This window comes from Amphiprion ocellaris, chromosome 14 (assembly GCF_022539595.1).
Source record: "Amphiprion ocellaris isolate individual 3 ecotype Okinawa chromosome 14, ASM2253959v1, whole genome shotgun sequence".
NCBI classification, from domain to species: Eukaryota; Metazoa; Chordata; class Actinopteri; family Pomacentridae; genus Amphiprion; species Amphiprion ocellaris.
Genome location: NC_072779.1, coordinates 15539889 through 15562998, shown reverse-complemented (window position 1 = coordinate 15562998; position 23110 = coordinate 15539889). Strand labels below are relative to the sequence as shown.

General features: G+C 39.7%; 3 protein-coding genes across 4 annotated transcripts; 1 reads left to right on the top strand and 2 right to left on the bottom strand.

The window, feature by feature from the left end:
* The first annotated feature begins 1239 nt into the window (after positions 1-1239).
* rb1 (retinoblastoma 1) lies at positions 1240-22508 on the top strand. 2 transcript variants are annotated; one of them, XM_023284011.3, is made up of 27 exons: positions 1240-1507; positions 1921-2041; positions 3311-3414; positions 4451-4585; positions 4682-4720; positions 4863-4912; positions 5159-5269; positions 5485-5630; positions 5743-5820; positions 7619-7728; positions 7813-7890; positions 8712-8799; positions 8870-8986; positions 9082-9138; positions 9311-9342; positions 9521-9597; positions 9737-9957; positions 18214-18329; positions 18625-18767; positions 19040-19185; positions 19634-19738; positions 19843-19956; positions 20054-20202; positions 20330-20360; positions 20460-20602; positions 21251-21297; positions 21438-22508. In XM_023284011.3, the coding sequence occupies exons 1-27, from the start codon at positions 1398-1400 to the stop codon at positions 21500-21502; spliced, it is 2733 nt and encodes a 910-aa protein (XP_023139779.1). In that variant the 5' UTR covers positions 1240-1397; the 3' UTR covers positions 21503-22508. The 2 variants fall into 2 exon arrangements, with proteins under 2 accessions (XP_023139779.1, XP_054873364.1); XM_055017389.1 differs by lacking the exons at positions 1240-1507; positions 1921-2041; positions 3311-3414; ... (12 more) ...; positions 9521-9597; positions 9737-9957 and adding an exon at positions 16579-16741.
* LOC118471236 (lysophosphatidic acid receptor 6-like) lies at positions 10131-14262 on the bottom strand. Its single transcript, XM_035954536.2, has one exon. It carries the CDS (start codon positions 11541-11543, stop codon positions 10551-10553), a length of 993 nt encoding a protein of 330 aa, XP_035810429.2. The 5' UTR covers positions 11544-14262; the 3' UTR covers positions 10131-10550.
* LOC111577645 (lysophosphatidic acid receptor 6-like) lies at positions 14411-16479 on the bottom strand. Its single transcript, XM_023284012.3, has one exon. The coding sequence runs from the start codon at positions 16038-16040 to the stop codon at positions 14973-14975; it is 1068 nt and encodes a 355-aa protein (XP_023139780.1). The 5' UTR covers positions 16041-16479; the 3' UTR covers positions 14411-14972.
* Positions 22509-23110: the final 602 nt, after the last annotated feature.

The following is a 23110-nucleotide window of genomic DNA, read 5'->3' as shown; positions in this document are numbered from 1 at the left end:
GAAAAATACAATAAGATGTTGGCTTTAATATCTGACCGTGATCAATGTGTCTTGAAGGTGTGCTATTTTACGTGGTGAAAGACTCATGAGAAAAATGAGCAGTCAACACCATGCATGTCATCTCCACCCTGAAACTGCAGTGTGCTGATGACAGTCTGTAAAACACAGATGTGGACTTCCAGGGTTTTATGCATAAAAAACCTAAAGAACCAATCCTCTCAACTTGCAGGATGGAACTCTCTCTTCTGGTTCAGACGTCAATAGTAGAAATAATCCAATATTTTAGCTTGTTACTGTGCAGCATGGAGTAGATTTATGGTGTTTAGAGTTGTAGGTGAGCTGGTATGCGAGCATAGAAACAGGGACTTGACAGAGCTGCACATTCTAGAGGAAGCAACAGTGTAAAGTTACACTACAACAATACAAGGCAGAAATGTCTTATTTTCATGGGGGAAAAATCTAAATATGTAACTATGACACGTAGATCAAATTTTAATGGATGTGATCAAAGACAAATGACCTTGCACTTTTAAGGAAGAGAAGGAGTCATGTGTGAATTTCACCACTAGAGGGCAATGGTTGCACAAAGAGAAGAGTGGAGGTTTAGCACACAGCTTTTGCCACTTCCCTAAATTTCACATTACTGTCAATATTATATTAAAATCGGACAATTTCACAGCAATCAAAGATAATTCATTGTGATCTGTATGTAAACATGGACATGGATGTTAACAGACATTTTAAAAAATCAGTGGACACATTAAACAAGTGAAAATATACATACACGTGCCACATAAAGCTACGGAATAAACCTGTGAGTCGCTGCGGTATGTAGTTAGATTAGGTTAGATGGATTATCGTGACTGACTGTGCTGACTGAGCAGTAAACACTTCGTGGCTCGCCCGCTTGGCGGGATATATGCAAATCAGCGGATGTTGCGTAGACATTTTCCCGCGTTTTTAACTTGTGAGTTTGGGTATGTTCGTTTGTGTGTGGTCACGTGATACCGGTGAACGCACACTGTGCTGTGTTTAATGTTACAGAAAGCTCCGCGTTATTATGACGGTATAAATCAGTTATCTAATGTTATTGTTGACGGTATTTGGTTTAGACACAAGCGAACAATCAGCAAAAATCAGTGAACAGTGTCGTACACACGGCCTGTACGGATTTACTGTGTACCAGCCGTGATACCGGCGGCACCGCCACCCCGCCGCGCACTCCCGTGAACAAAACGAACACCTCCAGTCGCACGGTTCCAGGAAGACAGTCCGATTTTGTTGTATTGTTGCCACGGAACTCGTGCAGTGGGCTTTAAACTAAGTTATTTGTTGCCTTCAAACCGCGGTTCTGTTTTTAAGTATTATATCAGCCAGTTAGGTTCCCGAATACCGAGATGCCACCTAAAAAACGCAACTCTGCGGCCACACAGATGAAGGAGCTGAAGCCCGGTGCCGAGAGTTCCTCACCAGACAAGAAGGAGAGTCCTGAGTTGTCTGTTAAAAAGTAAGACAAGTTGTTTTGTCTCATTCAGAACACAGCGGCATGTCAGCAGTCAGCACCTTAGTGTGTTAGTGTGATAGTGAAGCCTAATATTTAGCTAGTTTGTCCGCTGTTTCTACTGTTGCTAGCTAGCTTGTATGACTAACCTTCAGGCTGACTAGCTAGCGGCTACAAACGAAGTCAGGCCTGCATTTAGAGCTAAAACTAGTAATGTGTAATATCTCTTAACTCTTCACAGCTGCCCACAAAGTGTAACTATTCCGTAATAGATGTACCATGAAGTGTTGTAATACACAAATACACCCCATGTTGAAGTGAGGCTTTGGCTAACAGTCCCACTCTGTGAGACTGCTGTCATCTGTGCAGCATGTTTTGATGTCCTCCATATTTGTTGATGTTTGACCTCCTTATTCCAGACACAGAGACAAGGATGCTGAGTTTGTGACTCTGAGTAAGAGCCTCCATGTGACAGACCTGGTATGTGACGGTGCCTGGAAGCTCTGGAAAACTGTCCAGGAGTCCATGGATGAAGTCACTGTATGTATTTGTAGGAAACTGACAACAAAATTATAAACAGAGGGTTTACTTTTCTGAATTAGAAGGACAGTTAACAATCTAAATTCTATTGTTCTGATTGAGCAAGGTTTAGATGTAGCCAACTGTGCACAAAATGTTTTTTAAGCTGTTAAACTGGTGGCAAATTCTCAACTCTTGAGTTAATCCTCATTGTAGACAGGTGTGGCTTTACAGGACAGTATCAGGTAGCGTCACCAGTACACAGACAGTCCTTTGACCAGTGACTATGAAAAGCCACCTGAAAATGCAGATTTATTCAAATGACATGATGCCACAGACAACAAGAGAGAGAAGAGAATGGGCAGTTGGCATGCTGGATGCTGGCATGTCAGTTAGGGCCATAGCCAGACACTTTATCATCACATACGTCATTTCAGACAGCATGGTGTGACAGACAATCCGTCATATCTGGTGTGCATAAATGTGACATTACCTGATCTTACCACCAAATCCCAACTTTGACAAGCTCTTTAAGAAGAGTGGACCATAATTCCACAAACAGCATCAACAAACTCATTAATTAATTTCTGCATTGTTAGCTGATTCATGACGTCCATTCTGTTGTAGAGATGCCGTGTGTAGGAACAACAAATACTTATGCACCTTTGTTAAGTAGAATGGATAGAATGAAATTAAATATATTCCATGTCGTGTTTAGATTTTTGTTTAGTAATTACTGTGTGACTGCCCATGTACAATATTTCGTACATGGGCATCTTCGTTGAGGCGAAGAAAAAGGTGGAAACTGCATTACTCTGGTTAGAAACTAATCAATAAAAGAACAAAATGTCCCTTCTGGAGACAGCTCATGTACGCTTTTTAGTTAGAATCATTTATCCACTATGGCATCCGGTTCTGAATGCTAAAAATACACATCCTCATATCAGAGTCCTCTTCTTGTAGGTGGTGATTTTGATAAGCTTTCTCAAATTTGCATTATCAAGGACAAGTTCATATCAAACCTAAATGCATTTTCCACTTTACAGCAATAGTGTCATAACACAAAGACTCAAGACTGTTTTGTTTTTGCCTTTCAAGCAGTCGTCAGGTACAGTACCAGAAACTGAATTGTGTGCAAAAAAAATCACATTTTGAAAGATGCTTAATAACTGTAGCTATTGTAGACAATAAAGCCTCTCATTTGCAAGCAGTTACTTTTCCACCTCTAGTGAAAGGAGTGAAAATGAGAAAATGCAATTTTCTAACATTGTGCTTTACCTTTTGTTTCAGGACAGTCAGAAAAGGCTGTGGGGCACTTGTCTGTTTGTGACTGTGATCGAGATGGATGTCGCTTGTTTCACCTTGACTCAAGTTCTGAAAGCAGTCAGTCTAAAGTAAGTGCTCACCAGACTAGCATCATTGCATAGTGCCTCTACTTGCATGCAACATCGGTGATTTCAGTGTACATTTCATAGGAAAACATGAGTAGTTTAAGCACAGAATGGCAACTCAGATTTTCTTTGTTTGGATACGGGACACATTTTTTCTGCACATTGTTTTTCCAGGCAAGAAGATTCCTCAAAACAAGAGTGCCTTGTTTGGAATTGCTTTCTGCAGCATGCAAGCATAATAGATGTATTTGGGGCCTCAAGTAATTATCTCTAAATGCCTGTCACTTTTGTGGCACAAAAAGAAAAGACTGAAAAATGTGAAGTAGGAATGCGTGATACTGGATTTTTGCCGACATTTGTTATGCTGATACTTTTCCAGCTCATCTTGGCTGATTACCATTGTGGATACTGATATGTATCTGCTGAACTGAGATCAACAAGTTTCACCTGCTGTGAAATTAAGATATTATCATGCCTACTATTCTGGTGCAGACCTAGAATACAATGCATTTCAAATGTACACATTCACTGGCAAAAGAGGAAAAAAACTACTTCAACTTACATGTATAACATGTCATATTTATTTTTATGGAACACTTTAAACAAAAGTGCAAACTTTTGGCCGGACAGACATTATCTTCCAGTCAGTGTTGTGTTGGGGTTGATGCTGCTGTTTCATTATAAAGTCTTAATCAGCCAGTGATGGTGCTGACATCATACCTAATCTCAGGACTTACAAATACGATATACTTTATTTCCCCACAGGGATTAATCAAGTATCTATCTATCTATCCATCCATCCATCCATCCATCCATCCATCCATCCATCCATCCATCCATCCATCCATCCATCCATCCATCCATCCATCCATCCATCCATCCATCCATCACATTACTGTTTTATTCAATAATTTTCCATCACTGAGGCAGTTTCACAGTTTTGGTTTTACTTCGATTGTTTTTTGTTTTTCTTTGTGTTTTCTGTTGTTTTTTTGGAAAATAAGTTACCTCACTTCCAAATGTGTATTTGCTTTTTTAGTGTGAAAGAATTTATGGGTCTGGCGAGGAAGCTGGACGTGAACTTGGACACGATAAGCACTAAGGTGAATTCAGCACTGACACGATTGGAGAAGAAGTACGATGTGATGCTGGCTCTTTACCAGAGGTTTGAGAAGTGAGTGAGTTTATCAGTACCATACAGGTGCTTCATTCATGTAGAACTTTTAGTGGCAAAAAATTGCAAGTGATCATAAAATTTGTTTTGTTGCAGAACGTGCAAGAAAATCTTCGTTCTGACCTCTGATGGCAAGTAAGTTGGACATTTCCCCACCACATGAGGAAAATATGTTTGTCATGCTTCTTTTTTGTGGCCTTGTGTTTGATAATTGTGTGCTTGTTATAAAAGATGTAATGCTGGTACATTGTTAATGGTTCAGTGTCTTATTTTCAAGGGAGAGGGAGACCATGCGAACCTGCTGGACGATGTTTCTTTTGGCCAAAGGTAGGTTGAGCTTCTTAACACATTAACAACAGAAACAAATAGGATCAAGCTGTTAACACACTTGATGGAATTGTTTTCATGTTGCTCAGTCTTTATCTTTTCATTCTTCCTTCCTTTCGTGCTCAGCTGTGCAGATCAGATAAAGTGGAAAATGTTCCTCCTGATAGTTACAGTTCTGTTGTTCCTGGTCGGCATCAGTATTACTGTGATGATGCTTCTCATGCGCTGCGTCTCTGCTGTCTGCAGGAAGGGCCTTGCAGATGGAGGATGACCTGGTCATATCATTCCAGTTGCTGCTTTGTACACTGGAGTTATTCATCAAGCGCTGCTCTCCGGATGTTCTGCAGCCTCTTTACAGTAAGCTGTAGTATTATTTACTTTAACCTGTTTATAAATCTTCCTGACTCCTCATCGTAGAACTAGTTACTGCAAAGTGGTTCTTGTTGTTTACTATAGTAGTGTATTTGCTAGTCATGTTTCCCAGCTGTGGAAAATGTAAAATTTATGTATCACAAAAGGATTTATTCATGGCTCTTAGGGACTTGGTAAACTATTCAATATTTTTCTCTCAGAATCATCCATCAGCAAAGTTCAGAGCCCCCCAACACGAACATCTCGTCGCAACCAGAGCAAAGCCAAATTCCGACCTCCGGAGCCAGAAGTTGATGTGCAGCTTCTTGAAACCTTGTGCAAAGAGAATGAATGCAATGCAGAAGAGGTCTGAGCAATCCTCTTTTTAATTTTTCATTTACAGTCATCCTACAAACACAATTTAAATTCCTTTTTACATTTTTGTCCTCATGTATCCTTTTTGACAATCGCATTTGCAGGTGAAGAACGTATACCAGACCAGTTTCTCGGCTTTCCTTGACTCACTGGATCTTTCAAGGTCTCCAGATTTTCCTCAGGTAGGTGACGTTTGTAACATTACCTGCTCTCCTGTTTGGTTTCTCTCTGCCTCTCCTGCACTTACTGTGTACATGAGTTACTGCTTGCTGTTGCCTTTGTTGAACGTTTGAAAGTCTGACAGATGTTGGTTGTTCTCGTTGCTGCTCACACATGTTTGTTTTCACATGTATGTTGTCAGGAAAATGTTTACTCAAGCAGGGGATCTTTTGTAGTGCGTCAGGGTAGTATATTGCAGAAGCAGGTATGAAAACAGTGGAGACAGGATGCTACTGTTTGCTGACACTGGCCCACTCCTCTGAAAAAGGATTCTGGACATATTTATTTTGTTATTAAAGTACACTACCCCAGTGAGAAACAGATGGTGTGCATTACTTAGTTAAGTGCCTTTTTAAATAATGTGTAGGTCTTATCCTATCAATCCTACCTACCGTGGAAGGGCCTGGGTGAATTGGGAAAACATGACACTTTCAGGAAGATTTTGGCTCTGATTATATTATAGAGCAGATTTATAGACAGGGACTTTGCTTGTTGACTGTCTGGGCTTGTTCTTAACAAAACTGAGCCTTTCGTCCTTAGAAAGAATATTTTTTTGAGGATGACATTTGATCAGATATGGACAGGCTCTGGCTCATTTGAAGTCATACAGTCTTTAGCTAGGTCCTGTTTGAGTGCAAGAAGGACTCAACACTGAGTGTGTTCTGTACATGATTTGTCTATGTTGTTTAGAGTTGTAGTGTATTTATGTGACCAAATCGGTTTAAAACCAAATTATTGACTGTGTAGAAACCCGCCGCAGGTATTGTACCACTTTATGTCCTAAAAGCTTGGTTAGCTAATACTATTTAGTGTCACAGGGAAAATATTCAGCAGCATATTGTAAATCCAGTGGTCTTAGAGGAAACTAGACATCTGTACCTCCTCTCAGCTTCATTTTTAGGCTTTAGGAAGTTCACCATGTGATAACAGACTTTAGTTAATCGCAGGTCTTTCAACTCGGATCTGATGAGATAGTATTAAAATGTAACAAAGTGGGCAGAAAATGTGTGTTTAGACTAACCGTCAAAGGGTTAGGGATGGGGTTAGGGTTGACTCTAGGGTCCCCAAACCTAACCCTAACCCATCACTTTTAATGAAAGCAGGTAATATGAAGTTACAAACTAACCACAAACACTTTTTGCCATGTGACGGGCGTGTCGTGTAAACCAATCAGAGTTTAGCCGGCCTCGCCTTTTTTTCAGTAAAGGTTCAACCACTCATATGTTGTTGTGTCACCATTACCACATCCTTTCACTCTAATCCTCTTTCAAGTCCCCTGTTTCACTCCGTCTAAAAAAATGGAACAAAAACTTGATCTTGCTGTTAGCCAGTTATTAGCCACTCCTTTCTCTCTTTTTTTTGGCCTTTTCCAGATTTCTTCCTGCTGCATCTTTAACTACAAATCTAGTATTCATGTTAAGTTTTCACCTACAAAATGTGTGTTTAACTAATGAAATCTGATGGTTTGTTATCCTTTGTACAACACTGAAATTATTCGTAAACAGCAGGTCATGGAAAACATAAAAGCTCCTTTGTAATACAACAATAATGTATTACTATGAATGGAAAAGTACAGCACCTTTGTTTTTTTAGGCTTTTATAAATTTTAATATGTACCGTTTTTGTATTCAGGTAAATTTAAAATACAGGACTTGATTGAAAGCATGGTGCAAAGTGATATAATGCAAGTTTTAATTTTGAATATTATATGTGTGACGATATCTCACTACGAGTAACCCTCTGCTGTGATTTTCATTACAGGCGAATGACATTGACCAACAATATGAAGAGCACTACCTCAAAAGTAGAGACATTGACGGGCGGCTGTTTTTTGACGGAGATGAGACTGTTCTTGCGCCGAAAGTCGAGATGTAATTTATTTGTTTCTTCACCTTTTAGTGTTTGATGTGAAGTAATTTAAAGAAACGTATTGAGTCGTCTTGTCCTGCATCCAGTTCACAGGTGGAGAGAACACCAAAGAAGAACCTGCCGGATGAAGATGCAGGACTCATCCCTCCTCAGACTCCTATCAGGTGAGCAGTTAGAAGTCACTCACTTCACTGTTTTAATTGTTGCCTATCAAGGGGGAACTGAGATGTCATGTTTGCTTTTGTCTGTATAGACTGTAAACACTGTGGAGTTGCAGAAATGACAGCGAAAAAGTAATAGTCCGTGTTGATGAAATTAATGTTTTTCTGCTTTATCTTCACATATTAAGTAGGACAGAACAATTTGGGGAAAAAACTAAATGTTGATTTTCTGACAAATGCTGTTACGTGTTTTGCAATGGAATTTTTTTAAGCCTAGCATGAGTTAATTATTAATGTGTGGATTTAAAATGTAATGTAGGATACTATCAAAAGTGTGACAGTTACACAAAGAGAACAACATTAATTTTAAAAAAACTATTGACGCAACAGTTAATCCCCAGGTCTGATACGCTGCCTAATGTATATCTTAAATTGAAACTTTTGTGATTCACTTATTGCAGTGTTTTAAATTGCAGTTTCATAAGTAAGATATACTGTTACAAGCTGACATTAAATATTACAAAAGAAGCTGTCAAACCTGACAGGCAAACCTCCATTTTTATTTTAAATAGAACATTTTAAGCATTTTTTTATCTGTGTGTACCCCAGTTGTTACGGTAGATAAACTCCTATTGCAGAATAGATGATATAATAATGTCGATATTTACTGAATGTGTGGATCTATAAATGGAAAAGCAAACACTGGATATTGCTTTGGGAATTTCTTCTACTTTATGGTCATTTATTAGTCATTTTCCCTTGTTTGCTGTGCTCTGTCTGAGTTCATCCTTCAGGATTGACCAATTTTTGTATTGTCTTATCAGAGCTGCCATGACGTCCATTCAGCTCTTGAGGGGGGATCTCACCTCCAGTGGGGACCATCCGTCTGCAGTCCTGGCTACATATTTTAAAGTGGGTCTCTCCACTAATTACAGTATCACATGAATCTACATCTTGCTGAATTCTTTTTTCCTGCCATCAGAATTGCACCGTGGATCCGACGCAGGATGTGCTGAAGCGTTTGGAGACACTCGGGCAGCTCTTCAGCCAAAGATTTGGTCAGGCAGTCGGCCCACGCTGTGTAGTCTATGGCAGACAGGTATGAACAACCACCCAAGAGGACACAGAGTAACTATGGCAACACACTCTGTTCCAATCATTGTATGTCTGAGTTAAATGTCTTCAATCTTTCAGAGATTTGCTCTTGGTGTCAGACTGTATTACAAAGTCATGGAGGCAATGCTGAAATCGGTCAGTAACTTGTTTGTGTTTTTTTCCCATATATTTTCAACGGCATGATCAAAAAATGTTCCATGTTTAGTTATCTATTAAGTACCAACACAGTGCATAAAGTTTAATTTGTCAGCTGAAAGCAACAGTGGTGACCCCTTACATTTCCATATTTGTTTTTTTAATTTTGTAGGAAGAGAAGCGACTGTCTGTGCAAAATTTCAGGTATGCTTTTTTTTGGTGGTTTTTATCAAATTACTGGAGAAATCCAGTCCATGTTGGCGTGCATTCACTTGAACTTCAGTTGAACATTGGAAATGCATGGATGCTTTGCATTGTTTTGATTTGCATTGAAGCTGAAGTGGTATTTTGCCTGAGCCCTATCTTGTGATTTCCTTTCCAGTAAACTTCTCAATGACTCCACATTCCACAAATCACTTTTGGCCTGTGCTTTGGAGGTGGTCATGTCAACATATGGAGGTGCATCCCTTTAATTTTCCTCACAAATTGATAACATACTGCTTCTTCTGTTGTTGTATTATCTTATATCATCTTATAATTATCAGTAATAAATGTTGTGGGACAACTCGTAAAAATGTTGTTTGCTCTTCTTGAATAGAGAGCAGTTTCAAAAATGGAGGATACACCCATGGAGGAGGTGACACTGCTGAAACAAACGTGTGTTTCCCCTGGATACTGGATGTGTTCAGCCTCGCTGCCTTTGATTTCTACAAAGTCATCGAGAGCTTCATCAAGGCTGAGCCCACGCTGAGCAAAGACATAGTCAAACATCTGGAGACCTGCGAGAACCTCATCATGGAGAGGATTGCATGGAGGACAGTGAGTTTTATCTGTCATTGCTACAAGAGTATGCTCATAATACTGTCTCAGCATTTTCATAAGATTCATTCATACACAACGTAAAGACACAGAAGAAAAAAATGTCAGTAGAATAAAAAAAGTTGCTACTTATTACTGCAGTTTAAAAATATGATAAATACCCTATAAGATCAATTAAACTGCTTCATAACTTTTAATCAGCATTTTTGTGAAAGAGGCAGAATACGCATAAATTCAACATTCACTGCATATAAAAAATGTAAATATTTCACAATCACATTGAAGTTGTAATGAGAAAATACACAGAAGAAGTAACCAAGTCGCAGTGTTCATCTCATGACACTGAACTCCAGACTGCTCCCCAGCAGTCACGCTAAAATGAACACACAAAGATCGTTTAATATGTTGAAATTCATCCTAGAATACAGATTGCATATTTACACACACATATTAACACATACACGGTAATGAGAGTGGACCCTGGCATAGTCAGTTGTATTACTGTTTACCAGTCTTGTGTTCTTAACATATGTTAAGATTCATCAAAAGGTTCTTTCCAGTAGTTGTGTGAAGTTATGTGTGTCCACTGTGTGTCAGTGGCTGCCGCTGCCTCCACCAGCAGGACCCTTCCTGTGCACCAGGCTGCTGGAGAAATAGTAGATAATTGGGTTGAGGCAGCAGTTGAAACTGGCGAGGGAGAGCACCACTGGGTGCACAGCCTTGGTCACCTTGGCCAGGCCACAGTGGGGCAGCAGCTCCATGTGTGTGAGTGTATATCCCAGCAGGTTGATGTGGTAGGGGAGGAAGCACAGCAGGAAGACGCCCAGCACCCAGTAGATAACCCTGAGGGTGTGCTGACGGCCGCGGCGGTGGCTGCGGCAGCGGTGTCTCGGCTGGTTAAGCACACGCAGCACTCTGCAGTAACTGTAAAGGAGTATGAGAGTGGGCAACAGAAATGACCCCAGCACTACACCCAGGGCTACCAGGATGATGGTGCGGTGGTGTTGCAAGGATGGGTCCAGCAGACAGGGTTGGTTCTGGCGAGTGGCAAGTGACTGCAGCAAAGGCAGACCCACGCTGAGCCCCAGCACCAGGCACCAGATCCCCCCACTTACCACCCGTGCAACACGCCGCCTGCGGAGTGTTGATGCCAGAGGGTGCACTACAGCAAAGTAACGGTCCACAGCAATACACACCAGGAAGAAGATTCCCCCATACAAGCTGATGTATTTGAGGATGAAAGTGATCTGGCAGAAAGCCACCCCATGAGTCCAACCAGACCAGTCTCCTGTCTTGGAGGACAAAGCTCGAGCCTTTTGGTGATAGTAGTAGATTCTCAATGGTAAAGAGATCACAAAAAATAAGTCAGCAGTAGACAGACTGACCATGTAAATGGCTGTGCTGTTCATGGTGCAGGAGGATAGACACAGTCTGCGCAGAGCCAAGCTGTTGGTGACCAACCCCAGCAGGAAGATGACACTGTAGGACACTTGGTAGAAGGTGAAGCGGTAGCTGGTATCCACAGTACAGTTAGACAAAGGTGAGATTGGTTTGGCTGTCAGATCAGTCATATTCCAGTGCTCCATATCTCAAAATAATATCCACCACTTTAAAGCAGCATGTTTTTCTCATCATGGACATTTGGTTGAAGTGAGCCAGGGAACATGTTCGGTCACTTGTGGTGCAGCAATCAAACCTGTGGCAGGTCAAATCTTAATTAACTCAAAATGTTAGATGTTTTATGGAATGTAAATTTGCTTTAGAGGTACGAATACACTACTGTGACTGACACAGATGAATTAATGTTTGATGTAGAGGACAGACGGGTGAATTCTGCCAATGAAATTTTAAGTGCAACTTCCTGCTCTCATAAAACAAGCAAACATTTGGTTTTTATTAAATGCGAAGTGGGAGCAAAAGAAACACCTCACGATGTAATACTATTTACACATTGAAGTCATATTTTGTCAAGCTCATAAAGTTAATCTTACATTGAGATTGCCAGAGGCGTTAATTTAACTAAGGTTGTAGTACATAAGCAAATATCAGTGAACCATCATTTCCAGCATGCATATATATGGATATGTATATATAATATGCTAATTTACACTTTCTTAACACTATTTATTCTTTAAATCCCATTGTGAGTATAAAAATAACTAAATTTACTCACTGAAGTGTTTCATGTCTTTTGGGTAACTTCTAGTAGCATCTCAAGTGACATGTTGTCATTATCAGTAATATTATTTTAAAGACACTAATGTTTTTTTTTTATTTGTAGTGTCCCAGTTTTCTCTGCCATCCTTTTACATTCTATGGATGAATCTGTAGAATTGCAATTAAAGCGGGGATCATTATCCTTTCCTGACATATAATAATGAATGGCCTCAGTTGCATATTTTGGTGCTGTAGTAACTGCTATTCCATAGTAGTTAAATTATAACCAACACAGAGTATATAACTGTTAAACTGAGGTTGATCAAGAGTTGCAAAGTATGTAGCAGTTTGTCACTGACTCTGAATCTCATCATGTTACATATTGTACCTTTATTTGGTTCTTTAAATGTAAAAGCCAATGAAAATATCACATATAGAGCAACTCTTTTGGTAAATAAATTAATCAGCTTGAGTTCTCTAATTACAGCTGCTAAAGTTTGAATATTTTCTTGCATCTTTACTCATATTTGACAGTAAACTGAATATCTTTGGTTTGTGCACAAAAGAAGATATTTGATGGCATGACCTTTAGCTTAATATTTTTTTACCATTTTTCTGAAATTTTGCAGAGACAACTATTCCCTTAACTGAGAAAATAACAGAAGTAATTGTCAGTTACAGTCATAACCACATACAATGTGAATATTAATGGTAGTCTTCTTCATTTAAAGTGTCTACATTCAACTGATGCAGTAAAATACTGATATTTCTTAACCCATTATATGCTGTATTTGTACAACTGTGCACAACAGAGAATATTGAAGCAATCACTCACCAGTGCCAGGATCAATGCAGTGACAGTTTGATGAAGTTATTTTTCCAGTCGGCTGGTGCTGAGCAGCAGGATGACTGGTTAGGATGCTCTAACAGTGCACATGCAATGCATGGAGCAGTTCACGCCTACACACTGGTCAGGGTCTCCCTCACCCATTCTCCTCCTCTGTCCCCCCTCTCCCCTCTCCTTCACACAGTTGTGGCTCATTGCAAAGTAATGTTTCATTAATTTTTGATCTCTAGGTTAGCTGGAGGATTGACTGACATTTTTTTCACAGAATCAGCGTTTTATTACCTTCCTGGTGGGCGTCATGTTTATGACTTCTTGTTTGAAACCGTTCTCGAGTGATTGAAGTTGATCATTAACTATATTTTCCAGCTAGCTGATAGAGGAATAGCAATAATTCACTGACAGAAGTTGATGTAAATTGTCTTGTCTGAGGTTTTGCACTCTCTGTAAAGGAAAAGTCAGTGTAGATCTCAGGCCAGGGGAACATTGGAGAACATTTGATCTAAAGTTTGTCTTAATCGGTCAAAAATAAAGTCAAAACCACTCTCTGTAGCTATACATATAGTCTTTGTACCTAATAAAAACATTAATTCATCTGTTGTCTACTAGTACACTTGTTAATATGTAATCTGTAATCAGTATAATCAAGGCGAGGCTCTTTGTGTTCTTATTTCAGCTCGATGGGTAACTCATGATGTCATGGCAAATACTTCTGTCACAACCGCAGCTAACACCTCTGTGCTCTACTTTGTAAACGTTCTTCTCCAACAAGGAGCGTGTTGCTGCTCGCCTGCTTTGCTTCCATCAGTGCAGTGGTTGCGATAAGTCTGCCCTGTCAGTGCAGACCCTAAGGCTAAGCCTCTCAGCAGGAATGCAGTAGTGCTCAGTCTTGTAGCTTTAACAAGAAGTAACAGATATTCCACATGCAATCAAGTTCCGTCGTCTTCTGTTTGTACTGTGAGCTGGTTTCACATGCAGTCAGCCTTGCTAAGATGCATTTATACACAGCCTGGCTACATGATTTATTTATTTTTTTTGCATTTTCCATTCAATTTTAGTAACTTCTAAATCTAGCGTATGTATACAATTTTATTTCCGCTTGCTTAAGTTTTGCTTTATTTGCAAAAATGCAGTAGAGCAGGTAAAACTTCTTGACCTGCTGTCGTGTTTAACCTACCCTAACTTTTCTATAGAAAGGATCAATCTTGAGGCCATTAGTAGTGTTTTTGCTGTATAGCTGTCATGTGCTGACCACACCTGTAATGTACAATTTAGTGTGCACTTACTGTGCATTCATGGAACAACCACAGCACTTGTGTGACTAATCAGTCTAGACAAATAATTTGGTGACACCCAATCAGAGTTACATACGAACAACTGATAGCCTTCTATTGCCAAACATTTCACAACACCCCACCCAATCAAACACGCAGCAAATTTCATACTCAATCCTTAAAAAAATTAAGAACATTTTTATTCACTTCCAGTATATGGGGAAAAGCTGTTATAGAGCATGCTGCTCTATAAAGTGCTTAAAAGCCTTAATGCGGCCACAAATAACACTTAGAAACTGCACAATACAGTTCATTAAAAGAATTATAATACTGGTTCAGCGTTGTCAAAGCTAAATTTTCCAAAGGAGAGTCAGCTTTCAGGAATAAAACTACAAATGCAATGTCTTTTGTGCAAAGGTTGAGACATATTTGAAGCACCACATGCCATTTTCACTAATGCACACTATAAACTCATTTCCTGATAAAGTGAAGTGAAGTTTTGTTTAACTCTGTTGTTGCACTCATAAAGGGTTTTTATGCAGCAACACACTTCAATTCAAATGGCTCCTCTTTGTCTTGTTGCACTCTTTCACTGATTGAATAGGGATCAGTGAGTTAAGTCCCAGTCTAAAGTCTCTGCTGTGTCCGGTAGATGGGAGTGGCTCCTTAGTTACCATTTTGTTTGTGTGATTCAAATCAAGCAGCCATTGTCACTCCATTATTAATCAGTACCATTGTCATTAGACTGTGGACTCATTGTCAAACGGTTTTGTCCTTATACTCCTCAGGGTCATGCTTTTGGGTGTTGTATTTGAGCTGCTTTGCGAGCTATCCGTCTGTAGTCTTTCAAAAAGCTTGGCACTGTTGTGCAATACTGTAGCCTTTCGTTTGATGGAGCTCTGAATTGTCTCTGAAGTGAAGTAGTAGATGACTGGATCAAAGCAGCAGTTGGTCACTGCTATGCACAGAGCAATGGGGTAGATTGTTCTGACCACATATTCTGCATAGCAGCCCTTGAGCACATTGGAGCGGACCATGGCGTAGAATATCAGATTAACATTGTAGGGAATGAAGCAGAAGCAGAAGATGAGCACGTGCACGAGGACCATCCTCAAGATCTTTGTCTTGTTGAGGTTCCCTCCACGGCTGATGGTTTGAGGCTTCCTTAGGGTCCGTAGCACACTGATAGAGCAGAAGACATTCACCATCAGTGGGAGGATGAAGCCCACGGTCTCAATAAACACCACCACCTTGGACAGCTCAGACTTCCACTGTTTTTTCGAGTAGTTTTCAAAGCAGTAATTATGTGAGGAGTTTGTGTTGTTTGGTGAAGTGGTGTCCAAAAGGAATCCTGTGGGTATACTTCCAGAAAGAACCATCACCCACACCGCAACGCAGGCCAGTTTGGCATTCCGTTTGCTGCGTATTTTCTGAGACCGAAACGGGTACACAATGGCCAGAAAACGGTCGACGCTGATGCATGTGAGGAATAAGATGCTGCCGTACATGTTGGTGTAGAACAGGGCCACAGAGATCTTGCAGAGCTCACTTCCAAACACCCAGTCGCGTTTAACAAAGTACGCAATCCGAAAAGGCAGGCTGAGAACAAACAAAGAGTCTGAAACAATAAGGTTCATCATGTATGTCGTGGTCTCATTGCGCAGCTTCAGTGTACAGCCGAAAATGTATGCAGCCACCATGTTGAAGAAAAGTCCAACCACAAACACCAGGCTGAAGACTGTGCTGTACAGAGGGTATTTGAAGTCATCGCTCTTGTCACAGCCGAATTGTGAGCTGCTGTTCTGCATCTTTAGGCAGGCAACAAACAGTAAAAAAGTTCTCCTCAGTCGTGAGCTCAGCTTGTTAATTCACCATGTTCGGCAGATGGCAAAAATAAAAGGTCCCAAAATATTAAAGAACGCTCAGTTTGAGAGGTTTTATGTTGTGAAATGCTGTGAGGAAAACTGTACAGATACTCCACAGTGTACCTTAATTAGCATCCAAAGTCCTTTACATCCATTGTCCTGTTGTGAAAGTTGTCCAGCAAGTGGAGTTATCCTCCTTGTAAGTGGACTTTTCAGTCTTGTCAGATGTCTTCTGAAGAAGAAATGTTTATCCCCTTTGAGAGAAGAGTCATGTGCTTCTCCTCAACTCTGTGAGCAGTCGAGTGTTGCCTCTCGTCTCTTGTTTTCCTGTGTTCCTGCAGCAGCCCCGGGGGAACAGGGGTGATCGTTACTCTGCTCCTGCCCGACCGTAAATCAAAAACCTCACAGCAGCCAGCAAGTCAGAGACTCCGACACAAAGAACTGACAGACTGTTGAAACACAGGGAGGAGTCTCCACGGGGGCCAAAGTCCTCCCATTGCTGCTTTGTTTTTCCAGTTGCATGAAATTTGAATAACGCTGCTTTTAAGCTATCATGGCGAGAAATAGGTGTGTTCATAATTTCCATTTGCGCATTTAAATTTCTAGGGGATTCTGAATTCTAGGTTTCCGTCTTCCTCGCTGCTGTAAGTGTCTTCAGATCAACCTACCACAACATTCAAAGCATTTTGTGTACTCTGAAGGAGATTTAATCTTCTGCTTAATAACACAGTATACGGCATATTATAAAAGGTTCATTTTATGTCTGTAATTGTTTGGAGGGATTGACAAATCAGACAAACTAGAATCTGTAGTTGACAGTGAATAAAGAAACGTTTAGCAATGATTTTACTAAACCCAATAGCATGCGGCAGTGGTTGTTTTCATTATTCGTCACTGAATGCTGTGAAGCAGTCGTATACTGAGTGTAGTTTTGAAATGAGTTGGTGGCGTCAGCAGGGTGTAGCAAGTGTGACGTGAAGAATGTACTCGCTGCATGTCGGCACCTGCAGCCACTGTGTAAATTGCTGGGTAGTAAACCAGTCCCCACTTCCATGCGTGATGTCATCTCAGATTATTATCTTGGTGTGCATGTCGATTTTCACGTGTACTCTTAACTTGCATGCTGTCTTTTTATCTTGATTTAGATTTAGTTTGACAAGTGTTAAGAAGAGATGTTTGTGTGGATGTGGATTTTACTGAGTTGGTATTTAGAGTGAATGTATTTTTAAATAAAAGGAATATTTTAGTTTCAATTTGAGGGGATTTCCATGGCTATTATAGGGAGTGTAACTGAGTTAACGGAAAATGATTAACACCTGTTTTATCAGACCATAAATTGAATTTATCAGTTGGGTTTTTTGCAAGGGGAATTTAATGTGTAATCCTAACCATTTACTTGTCAATGCTGCACTTGTCTGAGTAAAACTAAACAGACTGGCTCCTTTTTTGAGATAGTAATTTATAGTTCATGTGGAAGTGCTGATATAAAAATGATTTTTGTTGTTATTTATCACTAATATGATGAATATGTTATATCACATAGATTATTTGACATTGCAATGATTTATTTGTATCATTAGGTTTTCTAGAGATGACACAAGGGAATTTAAAAAGTCACTTGAGGAACAAGTAATTAGCTGTCTCTTTTCAAGTGAATCTGTAGGTTTATAGTTATTAGTTGGTTATTTTGGGGTTTTATGCTGTTAGACTAAACATGATATTGAAAGATGTCACCATAGATTCAGGAAAGTGATGCACATTTCTGGTTAGTTCTGGTAATGATGATATTATGTAGAATTATATGACTGATAAAGAAAATAATCTCAAGTGTTGTGCGTTACAATTGTGCTCTCAGATTAGACACGATTGTATAATAATCCTAACAAATATCTTAACATACAAACTAATTTGTGTATTATTTGTAATTGATGTAATTAGCATCAGTTAAGGTTGTTTTAGAATTAGATTTTTGCTTTGACCAAGATAGAAACTCTACATTCTTATAAACTTCAGCTTTCAGGAGTTGTGTATTGTGAACATGGCGTCTTAATACTTAGCATGATTTAGATGCACACGGTTGTGTTTAATGTGAATAATTCTGTTTGTGTCTCTGCAGGGCTCGCCACTGTTTGAGCTTCTGAAACAGGAGCATGAGATCGGGGTAGCAGAGCAGGTGGAGACACCAGCCAGTTTCAGCCAACCGTTGCAGCACAACCACACCGCAGCCGACTTGTAAGTCATCCTGCAATCATTCTGTCAGTCAGCTGCTGGTATGCCACAGCTCCAAGATCTTCTCTAACTGTTGTGTAACTACTGTGAATCATAAGTATAGATAAGAGTCATTAACTTTCTGTTCATTTCCATGACTTACACTCACCATGGGCATTCCATTTCAAAGATTTGAAGCATTTCTTCCACCTTATTCCAAACCATCTAAGGTTTCCGTTTACCGTTAAGTGGAAATTGTATTATTTGATGTTGCTGGGGTAACTGACACATCCCACGGTTTCCTGTGTTGCCCGCACAGATATCTGTCACCCATGCGACCAGGCAGTCGTGTCTTACCTCCCGGGTCTCCAGCCACACCCAGCTCTCAAACTTCCTCCCAGGCTGCCAGCCAAACTCCACGACACCCCAAGTCCAACTCTCTCAGCCTCTTCTATAAAAAATGTAAGATATCATTCACATTCTTGGTTCTGTGTGATCAGTGCAGACTCATGTTGACTCATATGTAATAATCAACGAGTGGAAAAATAAGATCTGGGTACTGCTGCCTCCACTTTTTTGATCTGACAGTACAACCATATAAAAGCAAAACATTCAACCTTTCTTGATATGAACAGAGGCTAAATAAATTTTTCTATGATATGTGGCACCATTTTTTCACTTCTGTGGTTCCTGTGCACTGTTCCAACTGTCTCTATGGTTCTGTCTCTCTGCAGTGTACCGCCTGGCCTACACCAGGCTGAAGATGCTCTGCTCCTACCTGCTGACCGCCCACCCTGAGCTGGAGCCCATAATATGGACTCTGTTCCAGCACACTCTGCAACACGAGTACGAGCTGATGAGAGACCGTCACCTCGACCAGGTAACCTGACAATATTGCACTCTATTTCTGTCTCTCATCCCTTTTTATTGTCTTGTTTTATGGAAATCTGGATGAGCTATAATATGCAATCAAAGTGTAATAATGTTTGTCTGTTGTATTCATGAAAGTAAAATAAAGAATAATAAACAAAAGAAATATAGAGTGACTATTTCAGCTGAAAGGGCAGAACTGATGCACCAGGACAGTGTTCAGAGGTCCGACTGAGAATTAAACAAGACGATATCAGTTATTGTAGCATTTGTCCTTCAGACATTATAGTCTCAGCTTTCTCATGAATCTCCTTAGCCAAGGAATGCAGTATAAAACACAGAGTACAGTCAAAACCAGGCTATGGCAGCAGTGAGACCAAGGAAATGTTCATTTCTCAGCTCTTTTACTCATATTTTCTTGTTTTTTTTCTCCTAAATGCCTGCTATGATTCTTCTAGTTGATGATGTCAGCCATGTATGCCATATGTAAAGTGAAGTGTGTTGATCTGCGCTTCAAGACCATTGTTACGGCATACAAGAACATGCCCAACACCAGCCAGGAGGTGACGCAACCTTTTTTAATAATTCCATTGAAAACAGCTTCTCTTTTCGACTGGTTTTGCTGCTGTGACAGAATGATTTTGACCCGTCTCTCTTTATGTTGCAGACCTTTAAGCATGTGTTGATCACTGAGGGTCACTACGACTCCATCATTATCTTCTACAACCAAGTGTTCATGCAGAAGCTGAAAACCAACATCCTGCAGTATGCGTCTACCAGGGTGAGAAACCTACTGTCATTTTTAATGCGTGTACTATGGGAAAAACAGAATGCCTGCTGTTCCCTCTGACTGTTGCTGCTGCTGTTCTTTATTCCAGCCACCTACCCTCTCTCCAATCCCACAAATACCATGCAGCCCCTACAAGTTCCCTAATTCACCTCTGCGTGTTCCTGGGAGTAACAACGTGTACATCTCCCCTCTGAAAAGCCCTCGCATGTCTCCGGGTATCATGACGCCTCGCTCCAGGTCAGTCCTGCATATGCAAGATAGATTTAATTCATTTAAGGTGTGAAGAATCCCAGTCTTTCACATTGATTTTTCATCAAAGACTGTTTGCAGATAATCAGTCTGATGATTGTTTTTGCCTTTGCAGAATGCTGGTATCGATCGGTGAATCTTTCGGGGTAGGTGCCTTTGTATCAATAGTTTTGATCTCTTAACAACTCCAGTGGCAGTTATGTCTTACTTCTCTCACTACTTTTCTGTTTTGCCTTCATCTGCAGCCGTCCAATCGCTTCCAGAAGATCAACCAGATGGTCAACAGCAGCGATCGGTCTTTCAAGAGGGCTCTGGATCTTGGCTCCACTCCAAAGCCCCTGAAGAGGTTACGATTCGATGTGGACGGGCAGGATGAAGCTGATGGCAGGTTGGTACCAAACAGTGCTATTGAACATCATATACACTCAAACATGCTATATGTTATAAAAACCAAGAAAACTGAAATAGAAAGATCAGGGGGCCTCAGTTCCAAATGTCCAAGTGGAAACAAAATAAAGCTTTAGTAGGAATGACATTCATTTATTTCTTATCTAAATGACAGAGTTAGCATAATGGCCGATAAAGCTTACATGCGTGTTGTGTGAAGATTCAGATATCAATATATTATCTGATAATCTATATATATATGTACATGTGTATGCATAGAGTCACAGTTAAATTGAAAAGGGAAAATGATGCAGTTGCCGTTATCTTTCCAGCGCTGCATTTTAAAAACTAGTCAGCAGCTTTTTGTGAAGACACTGCTTGACCACCGTCTGCTCAGCTGTGATGCATACTCTGCTACATGTGCTTCAGACCAAACTTAGAGTTTTGTAAATGTGGGAGTTTTAGCCACTCTTCCAGACAAACAATATGGTGACTTATTTTCCAAATTACCCCATACATCTTTATTTCTGCAATATGTTCTATAAACAGTTGTCATATCTGCATATATCAGACATCATACCAATACCAGTAAATCAGTGATTGGCTAATATCCAACATTGTAGCTCACTTTGTGTTTCTTAAATTACAGCAAATCTGGAGGAGATTCTACACTCATACAGAAGCTTGCAGAGATGAGTAAGTGAAACCAACTTTCCATATTCATTTTCTCTTTTGCTTTTGATATTCTAAATCTACTTGCTCAAGCGTTCTCATTGCAGGCTGTATTGGTTTTGGTTGCGTGTTCCTCAAGTATAATGATTTTTTTTTCTGTGTAGGTTCCACTCGGAGTCGCATGCAGGAGCAGAAGATGAAGGAGGATGCCGAATCAAGGAAGGAGTAACTAGAAAACCTACTGAACTGACCTGCACTGTTTGTCACAATGTGAACAGTACTTTTTGTTCACCCACAAAGTGAAACTCGAGCTTCTCTGTACATTTAGTAATGGATTTTAGTTTGTATTTAACTTTGAGGAGTAATATGTGAATATAGAGGACTTTTTCCTCTTTTTTGTTAATGCTTTATCTGAGTGTCTTTACTGAATAATTGTTGACATTGAATTTCATTTAGATTTCAGATGTTGGAGATTAAGTATGTTAGGGTTTATGAGTGTTATTAATTTTTGGATCTTCTGAGAAGTCATTGCTTTGCTTTCATGAATTTTCTCAAATGCCTGGATTGCTTATACACATTGCTTTTTTGTTTTTGTTTTGTTGTAAAATTTGTAAAATTACCAGTTGAGTCTTACCACTACCATTACCTTCATATGTTGACCTTTTTCATTTCACATTTTGACATCTCAAATGTCTCAATCATGATGCAGCATTTCAAGTGTTAAATCATGATACCTCTGTCAGCCTCGGAGAGACATTGTCTGTTTTTTCATGCAGTGTTTTTTACTTGGAAGTGATATTTTGCTGTGCAACACACATAGCATCGGCTGAGAGTTTAGTTTGTGTCAGAAACTGAGAACTGAAACTATCAAACATTATTGAAAGAAAAATCGTACATGATCTGCACTCAACCAAAACATGTCTAGTCTGAGAAGATTTGGTTACAGTTGCCATGTATAGTTTTATAGCAAACTTTGTTTTACTTTTGGGATGTAATAAAAAATAATAAATCAAACATCAAATGGAAACATGATGTGTTTGAACTAAATTAATATGTTTATACATTAATTTTTCTATACACTATTGTGGACTATTTTAAAAATATGCGTAGAACACTTGTGATCACTATAATTCATATGTGGACTCACTCCAAAAACTATACCAGGGTAAAATACTGCTAGAGAGGACACCATTGTTAATTTTTTCTTCAATAAAATGTGTTTCTATTGTCCTCTATTGAAGCAGTTCCTTGAAAATGTAGTGAATAATTCTTCTCTGATTCTGTTTTGTACCTGCGTGTGGTGTTGAGGTCGCCTCATACAGGCTTTGTCTCATTTGCCAACTAGTAGCTGTAGCTCCAGCATTCAGCAGCTAAAGGCAGTAGGGAAGACTGATCCTGTGAAAGTCTGAAGAGCATTGTTAAGTCTTTTTATGGGTTCATTTTAGCTTGTGTTTTCTCCCAATACAACATTGTTGCATTTATATGATTGCTGTCTGTCCAAAAGTCATTTTTCCCCTACCGATTTCTCACGGAGAACACATTTTTGGGCTTTACTTTGTTTGTACTGATCATTATTTCTAGTGTGTTAGTTAACTGTCAGAAAGATGCGATTTGAATGTTAGTTCCAAAAAACATTTTATAGATGCTTGTAAAATGCAAAGACACAAGGTCATTCATATAAACAGTTTGCTTGCTTCCTCATTTTGGTCACAAGCAAAATAATCTTGTATCACTAAATATTTCTGGGTAAGTGATTACGAATCAATGAAAGCTCAGACTTCGGCAGGTTCCAGATTTTAGAGATTTAGTTGGCAGCAGCCATGTTGTATTTCCTCCT

What these genes read in the sequence shown, in the direction of transcription:
- rb1 (XM_023284011.3), top strand. Translation starts at nt 1,398, where the DNA reads ATGCCACCTAAAAAACGCAACTCTGCGGCCACACAGATGAAGGAGCTG. An exon ending in AGTCCATGGATGAAGTCACT is followed by an intron (nt 2,042 to 3,310) that starts GTATGTATTTGT and finishes CTTTTGTTTCAG; the next exon opens with GACAGTCAGAAAAGGCTGTG. An exon ending in CCTCCTCAGACTCCTATCAG is followed by an intron (nt 7,891 to 8,711) that starts GTGAGCAGTTAG and finishes TTGTCTTATCAG; the next exon opens with AGCTGCCATGACGTCCATTC.
- LOC118471236 (XM_035954536.2), bottom strand. Translation starts at nt 11,543, where the DNA reads ATGGAGCACTGGAATATGACTGATCTGACAGCCAAACCAATCTCACCT.
- LOC111577645 (XM_023284012.3), bottom strand. Translation starts at nt 16,040, where the DNA reads ATGCAGAACAGCAGCTCACAATTCGGCTGTGACAAGAGCGATGACTTC.